The sequence below is a fragment of the Pleurodeles waltl genome, chromosome 8, assembly GCF_031143425.1.
Source record: "Pleurodeles waltl isolate 20211129_DDA chromosome 8, aPleWal1.hap1.20221129, whole genome shotgun sequence".
Classification (NCBI taxonomy): Eukaryota; Metazoa; Chordata; class Amphibia; order Caudata; family Salamandridae; genus Pleurodeles; species Pleurodeles waltl.
The window spans coordinates 1,437,490,249-1,437,513,210 of record NC_090447.1 but is presented as its reverse complement, the minus strand read 5'-3'; the positions used below and the strand labels follow the sequence as shown (position 1 = coordinate 1,437,513,210).

General features: G+C 45.2%; 1 protein-coding gene across 1 annotated transcript in view; it reads left to right on the top strand.

Annotated features, from left to right (window-relative positions):
- Positions 1–22,962, top strand: part of DSCAM (DS cell adhesion molecule) — a 1,000,736-nt gene that overhangs the window by 634,352 nt on the left and 343,422 nt on the right. The window contains exons 12-13 of the mRNA XM_069202587.1: positions 14,179–14,378; positions 16,898–16,994. Coding sequence (XP_069058688.1) covers positions 14,179–14,378; positions 16,898–16,994 — 297 coding nt within the window. The remainder of the gene's footprint in view (positions 1–14,178; positions 14,379–16,897; positions 16,995–22,962) is intronic.

Below are 22,962 nucleotides of genomic sequence, written 5' to 3'. Positions count from 1 at the left end.
AGGTGTTGGTTCAAGTAGGAGGGTACTAATTTGTGGAGTGCTTTGCAGGTATGGGTCTGGAGCTTGAATAGACATCTTTTCTGGATGGGGAGCCAGTGGAGGTTTTTGAGGTGATGGGTGATGTGCGTCCTCCTGGGCAAGTTAAGGATGAGTCTGGCTTCTGTGTTCTGGATCACCTGGAGTCTTCTCATGAGTGCGGTGGTGGTGCCGGCGTATAATGCATTGTCTTAGCCCAGTCTTCTGCTGACGAGTGCCTTCGTCACTGTTTTCTTGGTGCTGAGGGGGAGCCACTTGAAGATTTTGCTGAGGGGGTGGAAACATGATGAAGCGTCCACGTTGACTTTGCATTTTATAGAGAGTTCTCTGTCCAAGATGATGCCAAGTTTGTGGGCATGGTATTTAAGAGTGGGTGTGGGTCCTAGTTCTCATGGCCACCAAGAGTCGTTTCAAAGAGAGGTGTGTCTGCTAAAAATCAGTACATCGGTTTTGTCAGTGTTGATCTTCAGGCAGTTGTTCGTCATCCAGGTTGTGATGTTCTTCATGCAGTTGTGGAAGTTAGTCTTAATCGTGGTGGGGTCTACTGAGAGTGAGAGGATGAGCTGGCTGTTGCTAGTCTAGGAGACTATGTTGAGGTCGTGTTTTCTGACAATGTCCATGAGTGGTGTCATGTAGATATTGAAGAGGGTTAGACTGTGGGAGGAGCTGCAGATGGTGTGCTTCGGTTGAGAGGTGAAGGGTGGGAGGCAGATTCTCCGGGTGCATCCTGGGAGGAAGGAGGTGATCCATTTGAGCGCATCGTTGGTGATTCCTATCTGTTGCAGTCGGTTGATGAGAGTGCGATGCGAGACAATGTCAAAGGCTGAGGAGAAGTCAAACAAGATTAGGGCTGCTGAATCTCCTCATTGAGATGGGTGCGGATGTCGCTTGTTGCTGCGATAAGGGCTGTGTTGGTGCTGTGGTTGGGTCTGAATCCTGATTGTGAGGGATCCAGTATGTTGTTTTTCTCCGGCTGTTCGGTGAGTTGGAGGTTCATAGCTTTCTCTAGGATTTCTGCAGGAAACAAGAGCAGGGTGATGGGGCTGTAGTTTTGGAGTTCACTGATGTCTGCTGAGGGTTTCTTGAAGCGTCTGGATAAGTGGCTTTGCCAATGGAGGTGTTGAGGATGGTGGTAAACTGGTGGCTAATCTCTTCTCTTCTGACGTTGAACAGCAAGGGTCGGTGGGTGCTCTGGAGTTGATGGAGTTCATCAGCGTTTTTGTGTTCGCCGTACTGAGTTGCTCCCATGCGGATGGACAGCTGGTGTGGTGGAAGGGATGAAGAGGCGGTTGGTCATTCAGAGATCGAAGTTTATGTAGATGTTTCCTATTTCGTTATGGAAGTGGTTGGCAAGGGCGTCACAGATTTCCTGTGAGAGGGGATCACAATTTCGGTGGCTGATGGGCAGGTGAACTCTTTTGCAATGGTGAAGAATTCCTTGATTTGGTTGGTACTGGTCTCAATTCCCTGTGTCAGGGCCTCCTTCTTCGTGGCTTTGAGCTGGTGGTGGTAATTGTTCAGGGCTACCTTGAAGGAGGCTTAGCCTGTGTTGTTCCTACTGGTTCACCACTTTCTTTCCAGTTGTTTATATTTGCATTTTGCCTTGCTGAGATCCGGGGTGAACCAGCTGGCTCATTTGTTTGTTTCCTGCGTTCTGGCCCATTTGGTGGGTGTGACTAGGTCGGCGGCGCTGGAGAGACAAGAGTTGAAGTTCTCTACCTCCTGGTTCAGGTCTGAGGTGATGATGGATTTGGCGACATTGAGGGCATCTTTCCATTGGTGCTGGGTGACCTTGGTTCAACTGCGACTGGATGTTCTGGTTTTTTTGGGAGTGCAGGGAGGTATGGTTATGGTGAAATGTATGATGGAGTGGTCCGACCAGGTGAGTTCCGTGGTGTGGGTGTACCTGATTGTGTTGCTGGATGTGAAGATGGGGGTTCAACATGTCTTGTGCTTTGTGCGTGGGGTCTAGGACCAGTTGCTTGAGGTTTGTGTTGTTCAATCGCTCGAGGAGGTAGGTGGTGTTAGTTGTCCGTGGTCTCGTTTAGGTGGAAGTTGAGGTCTCCCAGGAACAGATAGTGTTCCGATTCTAAGGCGATCGGAGTGATGAATTCAGCAATGGCATCGGTGAGGCTGGTTCGGGGTCCTGGTGGTTTGTAGGCAAGAGTGCCTTTGATGGTGGTTTAATCTTCAGAGTGATGTTGGAAGTTCATGTGTTCCATGAACAGCAGGGTGTTGTCATCTGTGGTGGTACAGCCAAATGATTCCTTGTGAATGATGGCGTCTGTTAGTGCTGTCACTGTATTTTATCATGTAACCGAAGGGTGTAGCAGTGACAGTGTCTGGGGTGGACGCGTGGGTGAGCTATGTCTCTGTAATGAAGGCCACGTCAGGGGCAAGGATGGAGATGGTGCCCCAGATTTATGATGGCATGTTTGCAGAGGGATCTAGCGTTGACTAGGAGACAGTTGAGTTGTTCGGGTGAGGTTTCGGCCGTCGGAGATGGCGTGGTGCCAATTGCTTTGGTGGTGGTCGATCTTATGGTGGAGGTGATCTGGCAGTAGGTGTAGGTAAAGGGTCCTGCTGTGGAGTGAGGTAGTGCGAGGTCACAGTTGTTGTTTCGGCTGGGGTTCAGCACAAGGAAAGCAGTGGAAGAGTATTGGTGCAGTCCAGGTGCGGACGGGTGCAGACAGGCTTGCCCTTGGCACGCCAGTGGCACAGTCGCACTGCAGACTTCATTAAGTAAGTCTCAGGGAGGGGCAGTTAGGAGGCGGGAAGCGGCAGAGCGGGAGGAGAGGGAAAAAATGGCACGGTGTCCTGGGGCACTGGAAGCCTGGGTCCTGTGAGCCTGGGGCCCTGGGGGCTTCAGGAGGGCTCCAGGCAATGAGTGGCAGCTGGCACAAATCTTATCTAATAATAAAAAATAAATATATAAAATAAAAAAATCTAATAAATGACCCCTCCGTCGACCTCTTCAGATGGGCCTGGATCTGAATCAACACAGCAATTAACAATCCCTAAAAGGTAGACGAGTCTGTCTCATGCTTACACAAAATGGATGTTTTCACAATATGGGTGCATGCTGTTGAGTCTTGTTTAGTCTTTAAAATAGTTGCACAGCTTTTATGCACTGCATTAGAACACATTTTCTTTTGTGCCTATGTCAACTGACAGCCTCGACCTAAATGCCCCTGTTAGCTACCAGTCGGGTCTAAATGGTGTTTGCGCAAATTTTTAAACCACGGGTTCTGTTGGAATTCCCCTCTATCATGTTTTTTTCCAGACATAATTTAGTCTAGGTATCACCTGACGAATTTGTGCAGCAAAAGCATTGCAGTGAGGGGGATCCTGTAGCTAAAACTGGATACAAAGTCGGTTTCTGCATATTATTTCTCAATTTGCTAGTGATTGATCCTAACCTCTCTGTGACCTTCTGGCAAGTAGTGTGTCCTTGGACCCTTGCTTTAGAGTGGGTGTTTCACCTACATTTGGAATTTCTTATATGGATTTTCTTTCTCAGCTGACTTGTTTGACATGATAATCTTGTCATACCTCAATGCACAGAATTCTTTAGAAGTCATCCGGGAGCACGAAGAGGTCAAAGAGGTCAATGATAAAGCGTTAATTACTTTCTGGCAAGGGGAATCATTTTCACTGATTCCAAAACCATGCTTTTTCTTTCAGCATAGTTCACAGATCCTCTAATGATAATACTGATGTCACTAGATATTCTGTAGTGCAAACTACCTCTTCATGAGCTTTTGGGTGCAATTCACAACGTGTATTGACAAAGCCAAGAAGTTTTGCCCTTAGTGCCTACTGCCTTTGCCAGTGCCTTTTGTTGATATTATGCAGTGTCAGGAAGCCTGATGGTGTGCGACATCTATATTAAAAAAAAAGAAAAATTGGGCAGTGTTGTGAACGTAGCCTGTCACTGCATCCTTCCGCTACATGTGCATGCATCACAGCATATGTGCACACCAGCAGAATCACACGGGCACCCTTTGCTTTATTAGGCTGGCAGATGCCACTTGGACTGGTAGATGCAAAAATGAAGAACCGTTGAAGGCGAAAGCACAAAATAAAAGAGATAAGGACCAGTTGTGTGGGGTGGACCACAGAGAAGTAGAAAATTAGTGCATGAGCGAGGGAAACCCATGTCAAACAGGATTACTTTAGAAGCCATCCCAGAGTCATTGGATGATCATCCAACTACAGTAGAAGTCATTTTCACATCATCAAGCTCTTGAAGTCATCAGCAAATTTTAGAAACTTGAGCCTGATGACTCAAGGATGACTTGAAAATGAGTATCTGATGAGTTTCTGATGATTTCACAAGGTATGACTAGTCCTGATGATTTAAGGATGACTTGAAAATTAGTATCTGAAGACTTCGGAAGGTGTCATCATTCCTGATGATATAAGGATCACTTAAAAATGAGTATCTGAAGACTTCAGAAAGTGTAATTATTTCTCATGCTTTAAGGATGACTTGAAAATGAGTTTGAACCTTAAATTAACCCATAAAATTACAAAAACAAGCATTTATCAAACAAATTCAGAAATGTTGAAATATTTTATTTAATTCACAAACAAATGTAAAAAACTAAACAAAAAGAAAATCAACAATTTACTTCTAAGCGCAAAAAACTTTCCTAAATTCATTTGGGGGCCACCCATCGGCCGTACTGTATTCTACTTGAGGTACTTACACTGCTCCCACAAATCCATCTAAGGATACCAAAGTAATTATTAATTCCAATTTCACACTGCTGTACTGCATTTTCAATTTGACATTTTGATTCTAAATTGAAATACACTTTATTATTCGGTCAAGATTATATTATTTTTTAAGCAGTCGTGGAGCCCTGAGTAAGAGTTGCGGACCTCCAAGGGTCCCTGGAGCACAGGTTAACTAGGCTGATCTAGATGATTTCAAATTAAATGTTGTATACCGAGAGACATGCAAATAGCAGAACTTTGTTTCATGCTTGCCTTAATCTATTTCAAATTGATTTGCCATTTCACTTACAAATGATTAATTTTCTACCTGAATGTAAAAACAGACACATTTTATCACTGAGAGAAGAACACACAGTGTTGCAGGAGAAGCGATCTAGAGAGCGGGAGCAACACAGGTTGGGGAAGAAGCAAACAAGTGTGAGAGCAAAACGGAGGTGGGGAGAGAGGCAAACATGGGAAAGAGCAACACAGGGTTCCTGGCGAGCACACCCTTGGTTTGAGCACACAAGGGAGAGCTGGGAAAGCATACACTCTCATGCAGTGCTTAACAGAAAGAAAAAAATATCTGAAACTGAGCAGTAGAAGAATACAAGTCAGCTTATCAAAGGGAGGGCAAAGAGGCCATGCTTCAGGGGAAGGATACATATAAGTTTGAGAAGATGGAACAAGGAAAGTCGGAAAACAATCAAATGAGAATGACAGTATAGATATCCAATATCTAGCATTGTGTGGGCTGTAGACAGCTAGTGCTATTTGGTAGGTGAGTCCGATAAAGGTATGAAATTCACACCAAAAGGTTTTGTCCTGTTTGAAGTAAATTTCTGAATTCCTTAGACTTTATAAAGGAGCCACCTGGGAAGCTGACACAGGTACGAAAGAGCATTCCTGGAACTATATGTGAATTCCATTGACGATCATGCAAGTGCATTTTCACAGGCATAATTGTAAATAGTGCACATGCACTTACAACTTCTGAAGTGGGATGCACTTTAAAACTTCTTTTCTTTTAATCTACCCAGGGTAGATATTTTTTCTAGGGGAGAAATCACTTCCCTTGATCCCTCTCAAATGTTGTGGGTCATCCTTTTTTGTTTTCACCCTTGACACAAATATACTTCTACCCTTGACAAGAGTACATATGCGACCAAATTCGTGGTGGGATGGGACTGTGGTTAAGTTTGCGGATACTCAAAGACATGTTAGGTTGTGAGTGTATACACACTTCCGAGAAACTCTCCCCACCCCTGGGAGATTTACTTACATGAAGCAGTAAGTGAAAATCGACGTAATGAGATTTTAAAATACATTCATATTTTGAAAAGAGCACGTTCACCTTAAAGAATCTCTTGGGCCTGTTTAGAGATAACAGATGCTTATTGTTATCCAACCCAAAGATACTTATTTTTATATCATTTTTTATTAGTTTTAGAATGAGAAATATTTGTGTTTATATCATGACAATGGAATAAACCTAAGAGAAATGGAAAAGTGAAGCACAGTCCCAAACATTACAACTTGGGCCCCCATAATGGGGTCCTCATAGGGCACATTTTCTTTATTACAATATAGTGGACACCACATATATTGCTTGTCAAGTATCAAGTGATCTCCTATATCTAAACATTTTGAGTATTCACCATCCAGGAGGGTGCAAACGAGAACCAGTCTATGAAAGAAGAGTGACTCCCTCATTGCCCTTCACACACATTAGAGATCCTGTGCCCCCCGGCTGCCTCTCTCCCCTACACCCATCCCACCCCTCACCATTGCAAAGCAAGGGAAACAGAAGAAGGAAAAGAGAGGAAAAAGAAATGAAGAACCAAAAACCAAACAACAACCGGCCTTTCAGTACGGTACTCCTCCGACAATATTAGTATGTCCATCCCATGTGCCCACGGTTTCAAATATCTCCCCCACATCTCTTCAGACTGTGACAATCTGTGGTTGACTTTATAGATCAGCTTTTCGAACTTTGCTGTTTCATACTTGTCTTTCAGCCATTGTTTAAATGTCGGGATCTTAGTAGTTTTCCAGAATCGTAATATTCCTGCTTTTGCACATGGACGGGCCCCTGATATCCACCGTTTAACAGGGAATGTCAGCTGTGGAAGGTCTGACGTATCATGACAAATCGCTAACTTGGCTGTAAAGTCCGTCATTGGATTGTGTTCAACCCGTAGTGTGTCCCTTATCTGCTTCCAATAGTCCTTCACCACCTCACTTTCCCATAGGATATGTACTATATCCCCCCAGCCTCTGCGCACCCCCACCAATGGGAGTGGAGGTAGATCTTGGCCGCATACATTTTTGCTGGGCACACATGCCACTAATGTAAGATCTTAAAGTAGCTATACTTTAGCTTTTCACAGCCATTGGTACTCATTTTACTGTTCCCTGAAGGATAAAAGGGTGACTAGAACCACTAGGATTTGAACAATTTTGCAGCTAATTTGGGCACCCAGAATGAGCTTTACGAACAACTGTAAGATACATTTACCCAGCTCAGTGCAAGTTGCATCATTTTGTCTCCTTTGACTGTGCACCTGGCTGACTGGGTGAATCGCAATAAAGGATAAGCTACAGCTTTACAGTACGTAAACCCCTGGTATGTTGTCAAGTTATGCATCATATTACTTTCTGCGCTGTCATGATTTCTGATATTAGTCAGGAAGGGTCTCCTTTTCTCACCTTTGATGCATGATTTCAAAGCCACTGTAAATTAATTAATTGTTTTAGCGTTGATGGTAATTGAAAATTCTCAGAGTTTTGGAGAAAGGTTTTTAATTCAGGTAAGAAGCCACCAAGGAAATGTCCTCCACCATCGAAACTGTGTTGTGGAGGAAATTCTCTTGGTGGATTCTTCCAACTCTGAACGTGCCCTGATTAGGAACTGAACACTTAGGATGTCATTATGCACCAACCCTAGATTTTTAGCATGGAGTCAAAAAAACACACTGCATTGAAATGTATTAAAGGAGCCAACTCAAAATACAATAAGTGACAATTGCACATGATTTATTGGCGAAATGTACCATAACATGTTTTTGTTCAGTTAGGTGTCTAATTCCAAACCATGTTCATGTTCTAGGAGCAGGCCGATATTTATCCTGTTCCTATGGCAAAGGCCTGCGCTCGGGCATAGTGTGAAATCCAGGCATTTTCTACCCTGGTGTGTCAAACTTCATGCCACCACACATTTCCATCTGGGTGTCACATTTCAGTGGAACTTTACACGAGTAGGGTCAGTAGGCACCCATCTCAATCTGACCTTGGATAAAGGTCTGCTCAGTACTATAATCTACAAAAACTGGCATACCTACACCACCACTTTGTATCAACAACCCAAGACTTGCAGAGTAGGCCCAAAACAGAGGGCAAGCTTATTACACCCCTCCAGATCACAGAACAAGTTTTGAACCTGAGAGGCACCATGAACACACCCAGGTTCTGCCTACATGCTAGGTCAGTGTGTTAGCTGGCCGAAAGTAAAGTCGGGATCCCAGTTTCACATGAAGTCGGGCCACTCAGGGCAGCGGTACCTGCCTATTTACCCTACAGAGGACATTGCCATCCCAGCAGTGAAGGCTGTAAAGTGCATGCGCGGGTTTTTCAGTACGTTAAGCAGTTTTTAGCTGAATTAGGTCATTTCAGGAAGGCAGGTAACTATATGGTGAAGGAACTCCTCGGTGTCTTGAAATATCTTTAGTGCTGGCTGTTACTTTATCACATATATTAATGAACTTAGATTTCATCATTCATGACTGATACTTGTACTAGAGTTTTATAAAGCCCCTAACAAAGCATAACACACATGAAACAGTAACGAACCGGTACCTGAGGCCAAATAGACGATATCAATTCATTATTATTTTGTTATCACTGCTACAATTTTAAGCATTATATTTTGAACATTTTTAAAGAATTTGGAAATGGAAGCGTTAATAAAAATATGAAATAATATAGTAAAACTAAGCTTCATTTCTTGAATGCCTGATTTTTACAAATAATGCTTTACACGGTGCTTCATACAGCACATCTGCCGTTTCTAAGCGCTGTAAAATGCAGGAATATTACTGAATTCATGTAATGTTTTGTCACATGCCCATTCATGCCATGCTGCGTTAGATTTCACGTTCCTGGCTTACTGCATCCCAGACTGAGGGTGAACTGAGGTGACTGCCGAGTGGAAGGGACTATGTACTAAAATAACAGCATTAAAATGAACCCTTATCTCAGTAGACTCGCAGCTGATTGAACATGAGTAATGGGATCGAAAAGTTCCAAAAAGCAGCCTTGAAAGAACAGGTACATTTAGAAAAGGCCGTCGCTCAGCCTGGTGGCTGCCACGGTTTAGAAATGCTCACATGAAAGGTGTGTGTCCTGTTTGAAGGGACTCTTTGTAACATGGGGTTCGGACTGAGCTACGGCATTGATTGAGAACAGCAGCCTCAGGTGCCTTGAATCCAGACTCCTGATTCGATGTTTGTGAATTACGAACATACACCTCTGCCTTTTCAAAAATACAGCTGCCTAAAAATTAGTATTTTGCTGCTTTCAACATTTCTATAACAATAACATTGCCAACAGGTAAGAGCATTACGTGCAATTTGCATATTTATTATAGTAAAAAGGTTGCATTTCGTTTTACTTTCCACCAGAAGATTATGCAGCCTCCTAGTTTGGACATTTGCCGCTGTTAGTGGATCTACAGATTGCATTTCCTGTTCTTGTCTTTGGTCACTTCCTGGTTCAGTGGTTGAAGGCAATTCACGCACTCCAGCACACGTGAACTGAATAATACATGTCATGTATCTCAGTAACTGACTACTGTTCGCAACAGAGGCTCATCTGAGTCAAGGTTCAAAGAAGGTCTGGACAATATTTGTCAACCCTTCAGATCTGCGGCTTTTTAGCCAGACCTACCTCCTACTGAGTGATTATGTCCCACATGCCTGCAACTTTTGTCAGGTTAGCAACCGACCTGTCAGAATATTATAATCTTGATAGAGCACCCAGTAATAATGGCAGTCTAGGGTTGCCACCTTTCTTAGTGAAATATGTACCTGCCATTTGTGTACAGTTGACTAGTTTCGAGTTGGTAGGTGAAAAATAACTTGAGTAAAACTGACAGATCTCTTGTGTAACATGGGAATAACTATTTTGGCATCTCCTAAATAATCTTTAATTGAATTCTTTATGTGTTTGCTGTTTTAGGTTTATGTTTCAGAAGACAAAATATAAAATATTTTCACTGCATTTTTCCAATATTTGTACCGGCTTCAACTTAAAAATACTGACCAAGTGACAACCCTACTGCAGGTTGGCCCTGGGCTGCGGAGAGAGGGCAGGTAAACACCATCCACAAATGGCGTCCCCTTTTCTCAGCAGGATTCCTGCTCCTCGTTTGAGTGAAGCCTGAAGAGAAAGAAGGGTCCCAGGGAGGAGTTCATCTCGAGCATTGATCCCTATTGACACATACACAAATCAAATCAAATCATTAACATTTATAAAGCGCGCTACTCACCCGTGCGGGTCTCAAGGCGCTAGGGGAAAGGGGGGGATTCCTGCTGCTCGAAAAGCCAGGTTTTTAGGAGTTTCCGGAATGCGGAGTGGTCCTGGGTGGTCCTGAGGCTGGTGGGGAGGGAGTTCCAGGTCTTGGCTGCCAGGAAGGAGAAGGACCTCCCACCCGCCGTGGAGCGGCGGATGCGAGGGACGGCAGCGAGCGCGAGGCCAGAGGAACGGAGGAGACGGGTGGGGGCGTAGAAGCTGAGGCGACGGTTGAAGTATTCCGGTCCCTTGTTGTGGAGGGCTTTGTGTGCGTGGGTGAGAAGTCGGAAGGTGATCCTTTTGCTGACTGGGAGCCAATGCAGGTGTCTCAGGTGTGCGGAGATGTGGCTGTTGCGGGGTACGTCGAGGATGAGGCGGGCCGAGGCGTTTTGAATGCGTTGCAGGCATTTTTGGAGTTTGGCGGTGGTCCCAGCGTAGAGGGTGTTGCCGTAGTCCAGGCGACTCGTGACGAGGGCGTGGGTCACGGTTTTTCTAGTGTCGGCGGGGATCCAGCGGAAGATCTTGCGGAGCATGCAGAGGGTGAGGAAGCAGGCGGAGGACACGGCGTTGACTTGCTTGGTCATGGTGAGAAGAGGGTCCAAGATGAAGCCGAGGTTGCGGGCGTGGTCTGCGGGGGTCGGTGCGGTGCCGAGGGCCGTGGGCCACCAGGAGTCGTCCCAAGCGGATGGGGTGTTGCCGAGGATGAGGACTTCCGTTTTGTCAGAGTTCAGCTTTAGGCGGCTGAGCCTCATCCAATCTGCGACGTCCTTAATGCCCTTTTGTAGGTTGGTCTTGGCGCTGGCGGGGTTCTTGGTGAGGGAGAGTATAAGTTGGGTGTCGTCAGCGTAGGAGGTGATGATGATGTCGTGCTTGCATACGATGTCGGCGAGGGGGCTCATGTAGACATTGAAGAGTGTCGGGCTGAGCGATGAGCCTTGTGGTACGCCGCAGATGATCTCGGTGGGGTCTGAGCGAAACGTTGGGAGGTAAACTCTTTGGGAACGGTTTGAGAGGAAGGAGGCGATCCAGTCCAGGGCCTGGCCTTGGATCCCGGTGGAGCGAAGGCGGGTGATTAGGGTGCGGTGACAGACGGTGTCGAAGGCAGCCGAGAGGTCGAGGAGGATGAGGGCGACTGTTTCACCGTTGTCCATCAGGATTCTGATGTCGTCTGTGACTGAGAGGAGGGCGGTTTCAGTGCTGTGGTTAGTTCGGAATCCGGTTTGTGAAGGGTCGAGCAGGTTGTTGTTTTCCAGGAAGGTGGTCAGCTGTTTGTTGACGGTCTTCTCTATTACCTTGGTGGGGAAGGGCAGGAGTGAGATGGGGCGGAAGTTTTTCAGGTTGCTCGGGTCAGCCGTAGGTTTCTTTAGTAGGGCGTTGACTTCGGCGTGTTTCCAGCATTCTGGGAAGGTTGCAGAATGCTGCCTTGGGGGGGGGTGAGGAAATCACTGTGTGCATCGGAGGAGGCTGATGCTCTGTGCAGCAGACTTGAGAGAAGGAAAGAGAAGGTCCAATAAACGTATAGGAGGGAGGTGTAAGCGGGATACGAAAGAGAAGAAAGGAGATAAGAAAAAGTAAGGGGGAGATGCAAAGACAAAGGAAAGGAGTGAGTGATTGAGTCAGAGCAGAAGAAGGGAGAGAGAGTAAAATTGAGCGGGCAGGGGAAGAATGAATAGAAGAGGTGTGGAGAGAGGGAGTGGGAAGTGAATAAAACAGGGGGATGGAGGGAGGGACATCCTGGCAGCAGAAGGCAGGGTTAGCAGCGCAGCAGAAAGAATTGGGAAGAGCAGGAAGCTGAGGCAGAAGAACAGAGTGAATGAGCGAACAGATCAAAACCGCACTGTGTCCAGAAAAGCTCAGGTGAAAGGCAGCGTCTGTGAGGGAGTCAGATGTGACTTCAGCACATTGATAGTGAACCCCAGCGAATGCAGGATGTCCGCTGTAGTCTGGATGTGGAATACGACAGCCTGGCGTGAGCCTGCCTTCAACAACCAGTCATCGAGATAGGGGAAGACTGGCACCCCTGATCCCCGCAGATGAGCTGCAACCACCGCCTTCACCTTAATAGACAGCCAAGCGGAGCTAGTAAGGCCAGAGGGGAGCACAGCGAGCTGAAAGTGCTTGTGGCCAACCATGAACTGCAGGTATGGATCCCAGGAGCATGACTGGTGCTGTGCCCGGGGCAGCTGGCGCCCCTGCCAAACCTTTTGACCCGAAGGCACATAAGAGGAAACGGGCCACCCAAATATGAGGCACATAGCCTCATAGAACTCTTAAGTGGGCAGTGATCGCTCCATCTCTGGGAAGCCCAGGGAGACGTGGAGACGGCTCAGGAACTGGCTCTACCATGGAGCCAGGCCTCGATTGTGGAGGCACCCTTGTCTCACTGGCCAAGGGGTGAAGTCAAAGAAGCAAGGAAGATACTGAGGGAAGAGGAAGTAGTATGAAAGAAGAGCGAAGGACTAGAGTAGGGAGAGAAAGTAATAAGGAGGAATAGAGCAGAAAGAGAGGGAAGGAAATTAGAGAAAGGTAAAAAGAGAAAGATGACACTTCTACATTTGGGTCGCAAGTCACATTTCCTTTCCTCTGATCCACATTGCTGGTCATGTAATGTGATTTCCTGTGAAGCTAGGTTTGTCAATCTACTAAGAAAAAAACACCTGATTTATTTACGTTTTGCTATTCTGGAACAGCAAAGAGCTGGTAGATGAAAAATAATTTGTCTGAAATTGTCCCAATTAATTTGTAGCTTGGTAATTAGCCCTCTGATTCCTCTAATAATAGTTCTAAAACAATTTAGGCAGCTTTCACATTTTTGACTGTTTTCTTTAAGCTGTTTTGGCTTTATGTTTCAGAAGGGAAAAATACAAGATTTGACTGCTTTTCCCAATATTCTTACCAGCCTGGACTGAAAATACATGTCTAGCCAGTAAAATCAGGCTTTGTGGAAATTCTATGCAAAGCTCTCTTCGTATCAAGGACTGTGTGTTTTCATTTCCAGTGACATCATCCTGATAGTCATGAAATGTTTTAGATCTTGAAAAATTCGACCTCTTTTTGGTTGTTAAATTTGTGGAAGCCACAGAAAAGGATACGCTGTGACACCGAGGCTAGCCCTGCCATATGAAGGTCAAAAGTATCTTAGTATTAGGGTCAGTCTCTGCACACAGAGGGAAAAGGGGCAGGGTAGCACGTGGCCGGGGAAACAACAAATTATTTTTATTTTTAAAAAACCCTTCCTTGCTGCACCGCTCTGCTCCAGTACTTGCAGGCACAGGCTTCCAGCCTGCCCCGCGGCCAATCCTAGGCTGGGCGCTCCGAGGCAGTGTTGGAGCCTCTGCCTGCTGTCTCCAATCCGGCAACACAGTTCTGGGTTGCAGAGAGCCCTATGCACATGTGTGTTTGGCTGTCCCGAGACAGCCAGCCAAGCATACATGCGCACTGACGGGGAGTACTGTGCACTCCCCCTCTGTCCCTGTCATCGCCCGTGGCCCCCCTTTTTACAATAAAACCATATTTGCTGGCTGGGGGGGCGACTCTCCGCCATAGCAGAGGAGCCACCCCTGATTAGGGTAATAAAACAAGCAATGCAGTGCCTGACCTTCACACGCGGTGTCTTTTAAGTCATTGGGACCGTGAATGTTACGGTACATAACATGTTTATTTTTGTAAACAGCGTATGTCCTCTTTAATGACTACTCTTGTGAAATCCAAGTAAGGATGCTATTTGGGATGTTCTGAAATGCTTTGTCTTTCGGTTGTGATCTTTGCATTTAGACAGGCATAGATTCTTTTGTTTTATAACTCACTAATGTTAATTGTATCACATTCACTGTGATGTGTCTTCCCTTTCAGTTCCTGCAATGATAACGTCATATCCCAACACCACCTTGGCCACCCAGGGTCAAAAGAAGGAAATGAGTTGCACTGCGCATGGGGAGAAACCAATCATCGTCCGCTGGGAGAAGGAGGATCGCATGATTAATGTCCCTGAAATGTCTCGATACCTTGTGTCCTCCAAGGAGGTGGGCGAGGACTTCATATCGACGCTGCAGGTAATGTGGAAAGATGGATGAGCTTGTTAAAAACGAAACACTACACCGTAGGAAGCTTACAGTCCAACCAGCGTATAATGAAAAATAGCAAGAAGCAACGCAAAAAATAAAAACATTTGCCATCTCATCTGACCACAGCTCTCGCTAGAAAATGGTCAGTTGAAGCATCACACTAAAATTTATATAAAAATAAACCAGTATAGATATACTCACAAGTCAGTGGAGCCTTATTACATGACAGAAACTGGTTACTCTGAGCCAACAACTATTTAATGAGCAGGTGGCAGGATCTTCTCCCCGAGGAAGTGCTGGACGTCCTTGATGGGAGGATATCAATCATACATACAGTACTGTGCTCATTCTTCTCCTGGAATACTGCTTCTGCTTGCCAGGTCTGAAAGTGAGGTTGAGCTGCTAGGACTTGTGCAAAGGTACAACCCTGAGTCTAGTGGTTTCTGTGCCTACTAGAGCCACGACAATTACCAGGCATACTCAGTGCTCAGGAAGCTTCAAACTACTATAAAATTACATGCACCTTTGATTACAATTATTGATACTTTCTGAGTTATGTATGTAATTACTAACACTGTATTATAGGAGTACATAAACATGAAACAGGCAAGATTTAAGTTTTCACAAGCTCTTTGATGGTGATCGATTCATTGTTTCTTGCTTCCATTATGGAGTTCACAATCCAAGTGTAAACACTTTCTTGTAATATTTCCAAGTTGCTTTTACTGAGCACTACATCATGGTCGAGTGACAGTAGTCTTCCCCTCCCACACTCATTCTCACACCTCCCTCTACTCCATAGTGACCCGGAGCGAGAGCATGGGCTTCAGGCCCCGTCTTCACTGCTCTGGTGTCAAAACGGAGAAAAACCAATTTTGGAAATCCAGTGCTCTAGCGAAAGGCATCCTCCAAAGCTATACGTAACAAATTGATTCTGCACGGACTCTGCACAGCCACACTGGATGCTTTTTGTAAAAAAAAAAAAAAGAAAGAGAGGCTTTCACATGAAAAACGCTTTACAGTTTTATCTTTCCACGATCTAAAATTCAGAATTATAGCTGCTGATGAGAAACCAAGGGAGAAAGGGAAGGAACATAGAAAAAGAAGGCGATGGAAAGTGTTAGATGTAAAGGAATAAGGGGAGGAAAGGGGCTGGTAGGTGGAAATGACAGAGAGGAGTAAGGATATAGAAACATAGGGCCAGATTTACAAGGCCCTAGCGCCTCCTGGTGCCACATTATCCTCATTTTTTTTACGCTAATCAGTGCTTAATTTGTGCTACTTGTTTCCGGTGCTGAGCACTGGCACTTATTTTTGAGGGCCGGGGCTTAGTCTGCTGCCTCAAGCATTTGTTGGAAGCAAAAGACACATATGGGAAAGACGGAGAAAGGGAAAAACTAAAAAGTGTCACAAAGGAAGAAAGCAGAAAGCTGCATGAGTGAGCTGAAGAGGCAGGGAGTGGCTTTGTATGGAATGAAGAGGTCCGAGATGGTTTCAGGATTACGCTGCCTCAGTATTCCGTGCTCACACATTTAACTGCAGCAGCCACGTGTTTCAGAGGAGAGGTCTGAGCACCGGCCCTTTTCTATTTACAAATTAAGCACTGACCCTAATGTGGCTCAAGGAGGCAGTTTTCGCCACGTCATATTAACAAAGTGCATTGTACAACTTTGTGACCCCTTGCGCCACATTATGCCTGCGTCAGGCATACTGTGTGCAAGGCGTTAGGAGGTCTGTAAAAATAGCGAAGTCATATCTACAAGATTTCACTGCACTATTTTTGGGGTCATTTTTAACACCTGCTCAATGCAGGTGTTAAAGTGACGCACCCATTGTAATCAATGGGCCTCCTTGCACTTTGCCTACACTTGAGTCTACATTTTTTATGCTATTGCAGCAAAGCACCACAGTAGCGTCAAAAATGTTGACACTATTGTCCTAAAGTCTGCCATGGTGCACCATATTGTAAATACGGCACAAACCATGGTGTCGTTAGGTGGTGGTAGGGGCATGCAAGGAAAGTGGCGCATCTTGACCGATGCACCACTTTCTTGTAAATCTGGCCCATAGAGCGCTAAGGCGACAGAGAGAAGTAAAGGAAGGACAGCATACAGTTAGGTGGGACAGAGAGACGGGGCAATAAAGAAACTGACAGAGAGCGAAAGTGTGCGTAAAAAAGAGATACATAGAAAGAGAGTGACAAAGCAGTGTTGGTCTCTACCTTCACCATAGGGTGAACTTCTCAATAGTCTGCTGTAAGACCTGCAGTGAACACATGCACCAAGCCACCTCCTTGTTGGTGCTGCCATTTGCAGAACCAGGGACATTGTAACATAAATATCACCAATAGGATCCCTGGCTGAGTTCTGAATCAACACACAGAATTCCATGTTATAACAACACTTAAACACTTCCATGAACACGTATTCTGTCTATTTTCCTCTGCAGCTCTAAACTACCTGAAGACAGCTGCTGTTACAAATAATTTTTGTCTTCTACTTTCTCAGATTCTTCCGACGGTGAGAGAGGACTCCGGATTCTTCTCGTGTCATGCTATCAATTCTTTTGGGGAGGACCGAGGAATAATCCAGCTGACTGTGCAAGGTAGGGGTGTGAAGCTGGAGCAAGCAGGACACAGGCAGTAGACTAGTGGGTGAATGTGCAGGTGAAGGCATGAACTTGATTCGTGTGTTCACTGCTGGGACCTGATCACAAACACATGGGTGTAGTTATCAATGGTGCAGCAGGTGCAGTCGCACCGCGGCCCAGTGATGGGAGGGACGTAATCTGGCCCGATTGTTGTATATTTTTACTGCCAGATCAAATGAGGGGGGTCATTTTTCTTGCTTGCATTAGGACCCATGGCACCCTTGCTGCGCCTCTGCATGAACCCTGAAAATGTAAAGTTGAAAAACGTTAAATTTGGAATATTCAGGGGCATATTTACAAGAAAGTGACGCATCATAGATGATGCGCCACTTTTCTTGCGCCGCCCCGTACCGGCACTTAACGACACCATGGTTGCTCCATATTTACAATACAGTGCACCATGGCGGTCATTAGCATAACAGTATCAACATTTTAGATGCTGTTGTGGCACTTTGCTGCACTAGCGTCACACATTTTGACACTAGTGCAGCACAGTACAGGGAGGCCCATTGAACATAATGGGTGCATCATTTTAATGCCAGCTCTGAGCAGGTGTTAAAAATGACTCAAAAAAGTGGCGCAGTGAAATTTTGTCAATTTCACTGCGCTATTTTTTCAGGCCTCCCAGCGCTGGAACGCCCCCCTTGATTACACTATGCCTGATGCAGGCATAATGTGGGGGAAAGGGTCACAAAGCCGCACAATGCAAGCATTGCCACACTTTGTATATACGGCACATCAGAAATGCCTACCCTACGCCACATTAGCGTAAGAAAAAATGACACTAATTGGGCACAAGGAGGCACAAGGGGCTTGTAAATATGCTGCTTAGTTTTGAAGGTCGAAGGTTTGTGTTTGTTTTAGGTCCAGAGCTTTGCTTTTGCTTTTTTCGTACAGGTACGGTACATACTACCCTTACACATGTATAACTCACGCACATATGAAGACGGGACCACAATTTGGTTGTGAAACGGTTGTAGGTTTTTTTAAGAGCAGCAGGGCAATAACTTATAAAGTATAAAGGAACCATTGACAGGTTAAACCTGAGCAAGATAGCTACAGGAGCAGGATAGCGTCATTTATTCATTAAATTAACATTGTCATCGCTAACACGTAACTATTATCTTTTCAGGATAACGGCCATTACTATCAATAACTTTCTACCCATTTCACGAGCCGAACTGGGAAAATGACATATTTACCTGCTGGCTGAGCATCCTGCTGGCCTACCTGCCCTGTTGGACTGTCCTGTGTGAAAGAAGCCTGTCCCTTTTCTTGACCCCCCCACCCAAGAACTGTGATACATTTGGTCTTAATGACTCCATACCTAGACAGTTGACACCGCCCAGTTTTAGACCAGTAACGAGCAGGGTGTGGGAAGTTCTGGGGAGGCGAACTAAACTTCTTTCTGTCCAGCTGCAGTGCCTTCAAAAGGTGAGAGGCCTTTGTTTCTGTAAGTGCTCATCTCTCAGCTAGACTCCTAAGTCTGCCTTCTTTCTAAATGGCTACCCTCATGAGGTCCATGAATACAGAAGAACCCCACCACTAGTAGATGCAAAATGGTTATGAGCACCGACAAGCCTATATAGATGTCGGTATTCCATGCATTTAACTTGGCCATTCTCCCTCCCCCTGACCTGCCCCTAACCCTAAATTAGAAAAGTACTGCAGACTGTCCACTGTACTGGTGGATTACCCTCATTACTTAGACTCATCTGCAGATGCTTCTTCATCCTGTGAATGAGTATCACAGCACATGTGCGATATATAATACTAATTCACAGACTTTCATAGAACTGGAAGTGCTATATCATCAATAAAATACAACAGAAAAATGGCATTGGGGGATGCTTAACCCAGTCTCTATTGACAGGAGCAGAATGAAAACAGGGCTCTAAGAGCCATTAAATTACTGCTGTTTTACTTCTTGTTCATGTTCCAAGCTACTCAGCAGAAAATAAGAAACTGTTCAGTGGTTTAGGTTGCGATCATCTTCGAATCCTGCAATACCATCAAGGGGCAAGAGGTATGCGATGTAACTTCCACTACTCCTGTAGTTTTTGTGACTCACCATCCGTTATCTGTCCTCACAGATGGCTTTTTGAGGACTTAGGTTACATCAGGTCTGCAAAAAAGTTGCCCTAAAATATACTCCTGTGGGGTCAAATGCAAAAGTCAAAATTAAAGCTCAGCTCTCCAGATTACAAACTCAGCAATTTAGCCAATAGACCACATTTTCTTACTTTAGTGGTAAAGGTAATGCTCTGACAACGTCAACTACAGCAATGTCACTGAACTCTCATGGATTGTTCACTCCATCCTCCACTTCAACATCTCCACTCCCTGCACCGCAACTCCCAAGACAACCAGTGCCCTCCACCAGTCGTGGAGTAAATTTCAGAGACCAACTGGAAGGATACCCAAAACACCTCCAACCCTGCGTCTGACCTCGAACAGGGAGTAAAGAATTTCAATGCCTGAAACACCAATTGTGCCAATAGCACTGCACCCACCTAGAGCTGCATCGAGAGAAAACCATGCAAAAAAGGCCATCTGGTACACCCCCGAACTTAGAGCAGCTAAACGAGACAGCAAACAGCTGATGAGGAAACGGCATACCACCTAAGACACCTCCGACAGGGCAGCCTTCAAGACCTCACTCAAACTCTACCATCGTCGGCCGAGAGCAACAAAGAAAGCTTCACTAGACACATGTATCGAAACCAGCGGCAACAGCATCACAGAACTCTTTAACATCATTAAGGAATTCTCCAACTCAGCTCTAGCAAAAACAAAATCACACCATTGCAGGAGCTGTGTGACAACCTTGCCATCTTCTTTCACGACAAGTTTGCAACCATATACAGAAACTCCAAACCCCAACCTACACCTATGGACTTCATTGACAGAGACGCCACCACCACAACCAACACCAATCACACACTGACCAGCTAGAACCTCCTCTTCACCTAGGACACAAACTCCACCATGAAATCCATCCACTCGGGAGGCCCCACAGACTCTTGCCTGCACAACATCTTCAATCTTGGAAACCAAAGGATAGGCCAGGAACTCACCACTCTACTCAATACTTCCATCACCACCACAATATTTCCAGATGCTTGGTAACATGCTGAAGTCAAACCACTACTCAAAAACCCCTCCACAGACCCCAGCATGCTCAAAAGCTACCGGCCAATCTCCCTGCTCTCATTCCCAGTAAAGGTACTGGAAAAATCATCAACAAGCAAATCATGACATACCTGGAGTAAAACTAGCTACTTGACGCTCCACAATCTGACTTCCACAGCAATTACAGCACTGAGACTGCCCTGATCGCAGCCACCGATAACATCCGAACCCTCTGCGACCAAGGACAAAAAGCAGCCCTGATCCTCCTTGACCTCTCGGCAGCCTTTGACACCGTATCCCACCATACATTGATCAAAAGACTCCACCGCATTGCCATCCTAGGTGACGCACTCTGATGGGTCGCCTCCTTCCTTATTGGAAGAACCCAGAGTCTCCACCTACCTCCTTTCCCTCTAAACCTAAAAATATCACCTGCGGTGTCCCTCAAGGATCATCCCTCAGCCGCTCGATTTTCAACGCATATGTGACCCCACTAGACAAAATCGTCACGTCCCCCGGTCTCAACATTATCTCCTATGCAGATGACACCCAACTCATCCTCTCACTTACTGACAACCTCACCACCAGCAAAACCAACTTCCATGGATGTATAACATGCATTACCAACTGGATGGAAGACAACTGCCTGCAGCTGAAGACAGACAAGAATGAAATTCTAATCTTCAGTAAGAGCAACAACACATGGAACAATCCCCAGTGGCCTTCAGAACTAGGAACCGCAACCACTCCCTCCGAACATGCTCAAAACCTCAGAATCATCATTGACAAGCTCACCATGAAACTACAGATCAATGCTCCTCCACCTGCTCTTCACTCTGCGCATGCTACGCAAGTTTTTCAGGTGGCAACACCTGCACACAAGAGGCACTATGACACAGGCCCTCATCACCAGCCGGCTGGACCGGGCAATCCCCTCTACATAGGAATCATCACATAACTCCTACAAAGACTTCAGACTATACAAATGCCTCAGCCAGATCCATCCTCGACCTTCCCAGACGATCCCACATCATACCACACCTCAGGCAACTCCTGGCTCCCTATGCAGAAGTGATGCCAATTCAAGATGATGACCCACACGCAGAAAGCTCTGTACAAGCAAGGACTGGCCTACATTAACCAGTGCCTGAAATGCCACCAACCTTCGAAAAAACTGTGCTCTGCCTTCCCATCACTTACCCACACTCCCCACATCCACCTAAGCAGAAGCAGAAGACGATGCTTCTCCCACATTGCAGCAAAAACATGGAACTGCTTCCTCATACATTTCTGGACCATCACCTTCCAGAATTTTGTTGGGCCCTCAAGACCTGGCTGTCCGACTGACCTGCTGAGACTGGCAAGCACCTGGATACCTTTGTGGGTAATTAGATGTGCTTTATAAATCCTATTTGATTGAATCGGATTTGATTGACAACTTGCTGCTTACTCACGGAATAAATTCAGAATTGCCTGTTCTCTTATTGGAGCTTCAGACCCCTATAAGGAATAAAGTAGCCAAGGAAATTGTTAATGCTTAATGACAGTATTCCCTTGTGCTATGCTTTTACCATGCAAGAAATATTGTGCACTGTGATCTTTGGAATTTACAGATGGGGCTTACCAAAAGTTCACCAGTTAGACACAGCAGAAAGATGGCATTGGAGCTGAACGTAGCTTATGAACTTAAAGCACAAACTGAAATGAAATCACAAAACAAAATGCATTCTGTAGCTTGGAGATATACACTGATAGAGATCATAATGATACTTAGACTATGTGAAAGGACAGCTTAATTTTTATGGAACAGTGAATAGTAAAATCCAGTTATAATTTTATCAATGAATGCTCCAATGATGCAAACAAAAACAGCTGACATTTATGCTAGGGGCACCTATTGCACCCTTGAAAGTAAAGCCTGTTCTGTACCCCCTTGAAGTGCATGTTACACTCAAGTCACTGCAGCTCTGGATTAATCTGTGTATCACCCCTGTGTCACTATCTGTGGCATCTCCATGATGTGTGTTGGTTGGAGCATTCAAGTGTCTTGTCCTGGTTCCAAGATGGTAAGTCTTGAGAAGCTGGACTTGTTGTTCATTTGGCACGTACCCCAGAATAAGTTATGGCAGCATGTGATGACTGACAAAGAGGCATGTTGCCTGTATAAAAAGGTGAACTTTCTTTTAAAGTACCGTTTTACCCCATAGAACACATAAATAACAATACAACACAATTAAAATATATACAAATAAATATAAAATTTAGAAGTTTGGTTGCCTAATCGTAGGTTACAGGACAAAGTTTGCGATTTGCCAAAAAGTTAAAAAGCTAGTGCTAAGCATTTCCTTCAGGTACAGGAATTTGCTCATACCAAAGATAGTGAAAGAACTTGTATTGGATTTTAAGACTCTTGATGTAAGCAAATAGTGCCTACAGCCTTCTTTAAGGCATAATAGACAAATCCATTTTCTTCTTGCGTGGGAATATGCCGTTTATTTTTTTTTACTTGGCCCACACAGCAGGTCTATCTTCAAACTTGAGCCTTCACCCTCCTGTTTTCTGAACTTGTTTTGTTCGTCTGTAAGACTCTAAACTCGTCTGGTGAAATCAACAATCATGCCCTTCAGGGGGACCGCGGCACCAATGGTACTTGGGCAACAGCAAAATTGAATCAGTCTGTGAATATAAATACCTAGGCTTTCTTCTTGACTGAGGTGGCTCTTTCAAGCCACACCTGGAAAGCCTCAGCCGGAAATCCATCTCTCATACGTTTGCATTTAAGCATGTGAAA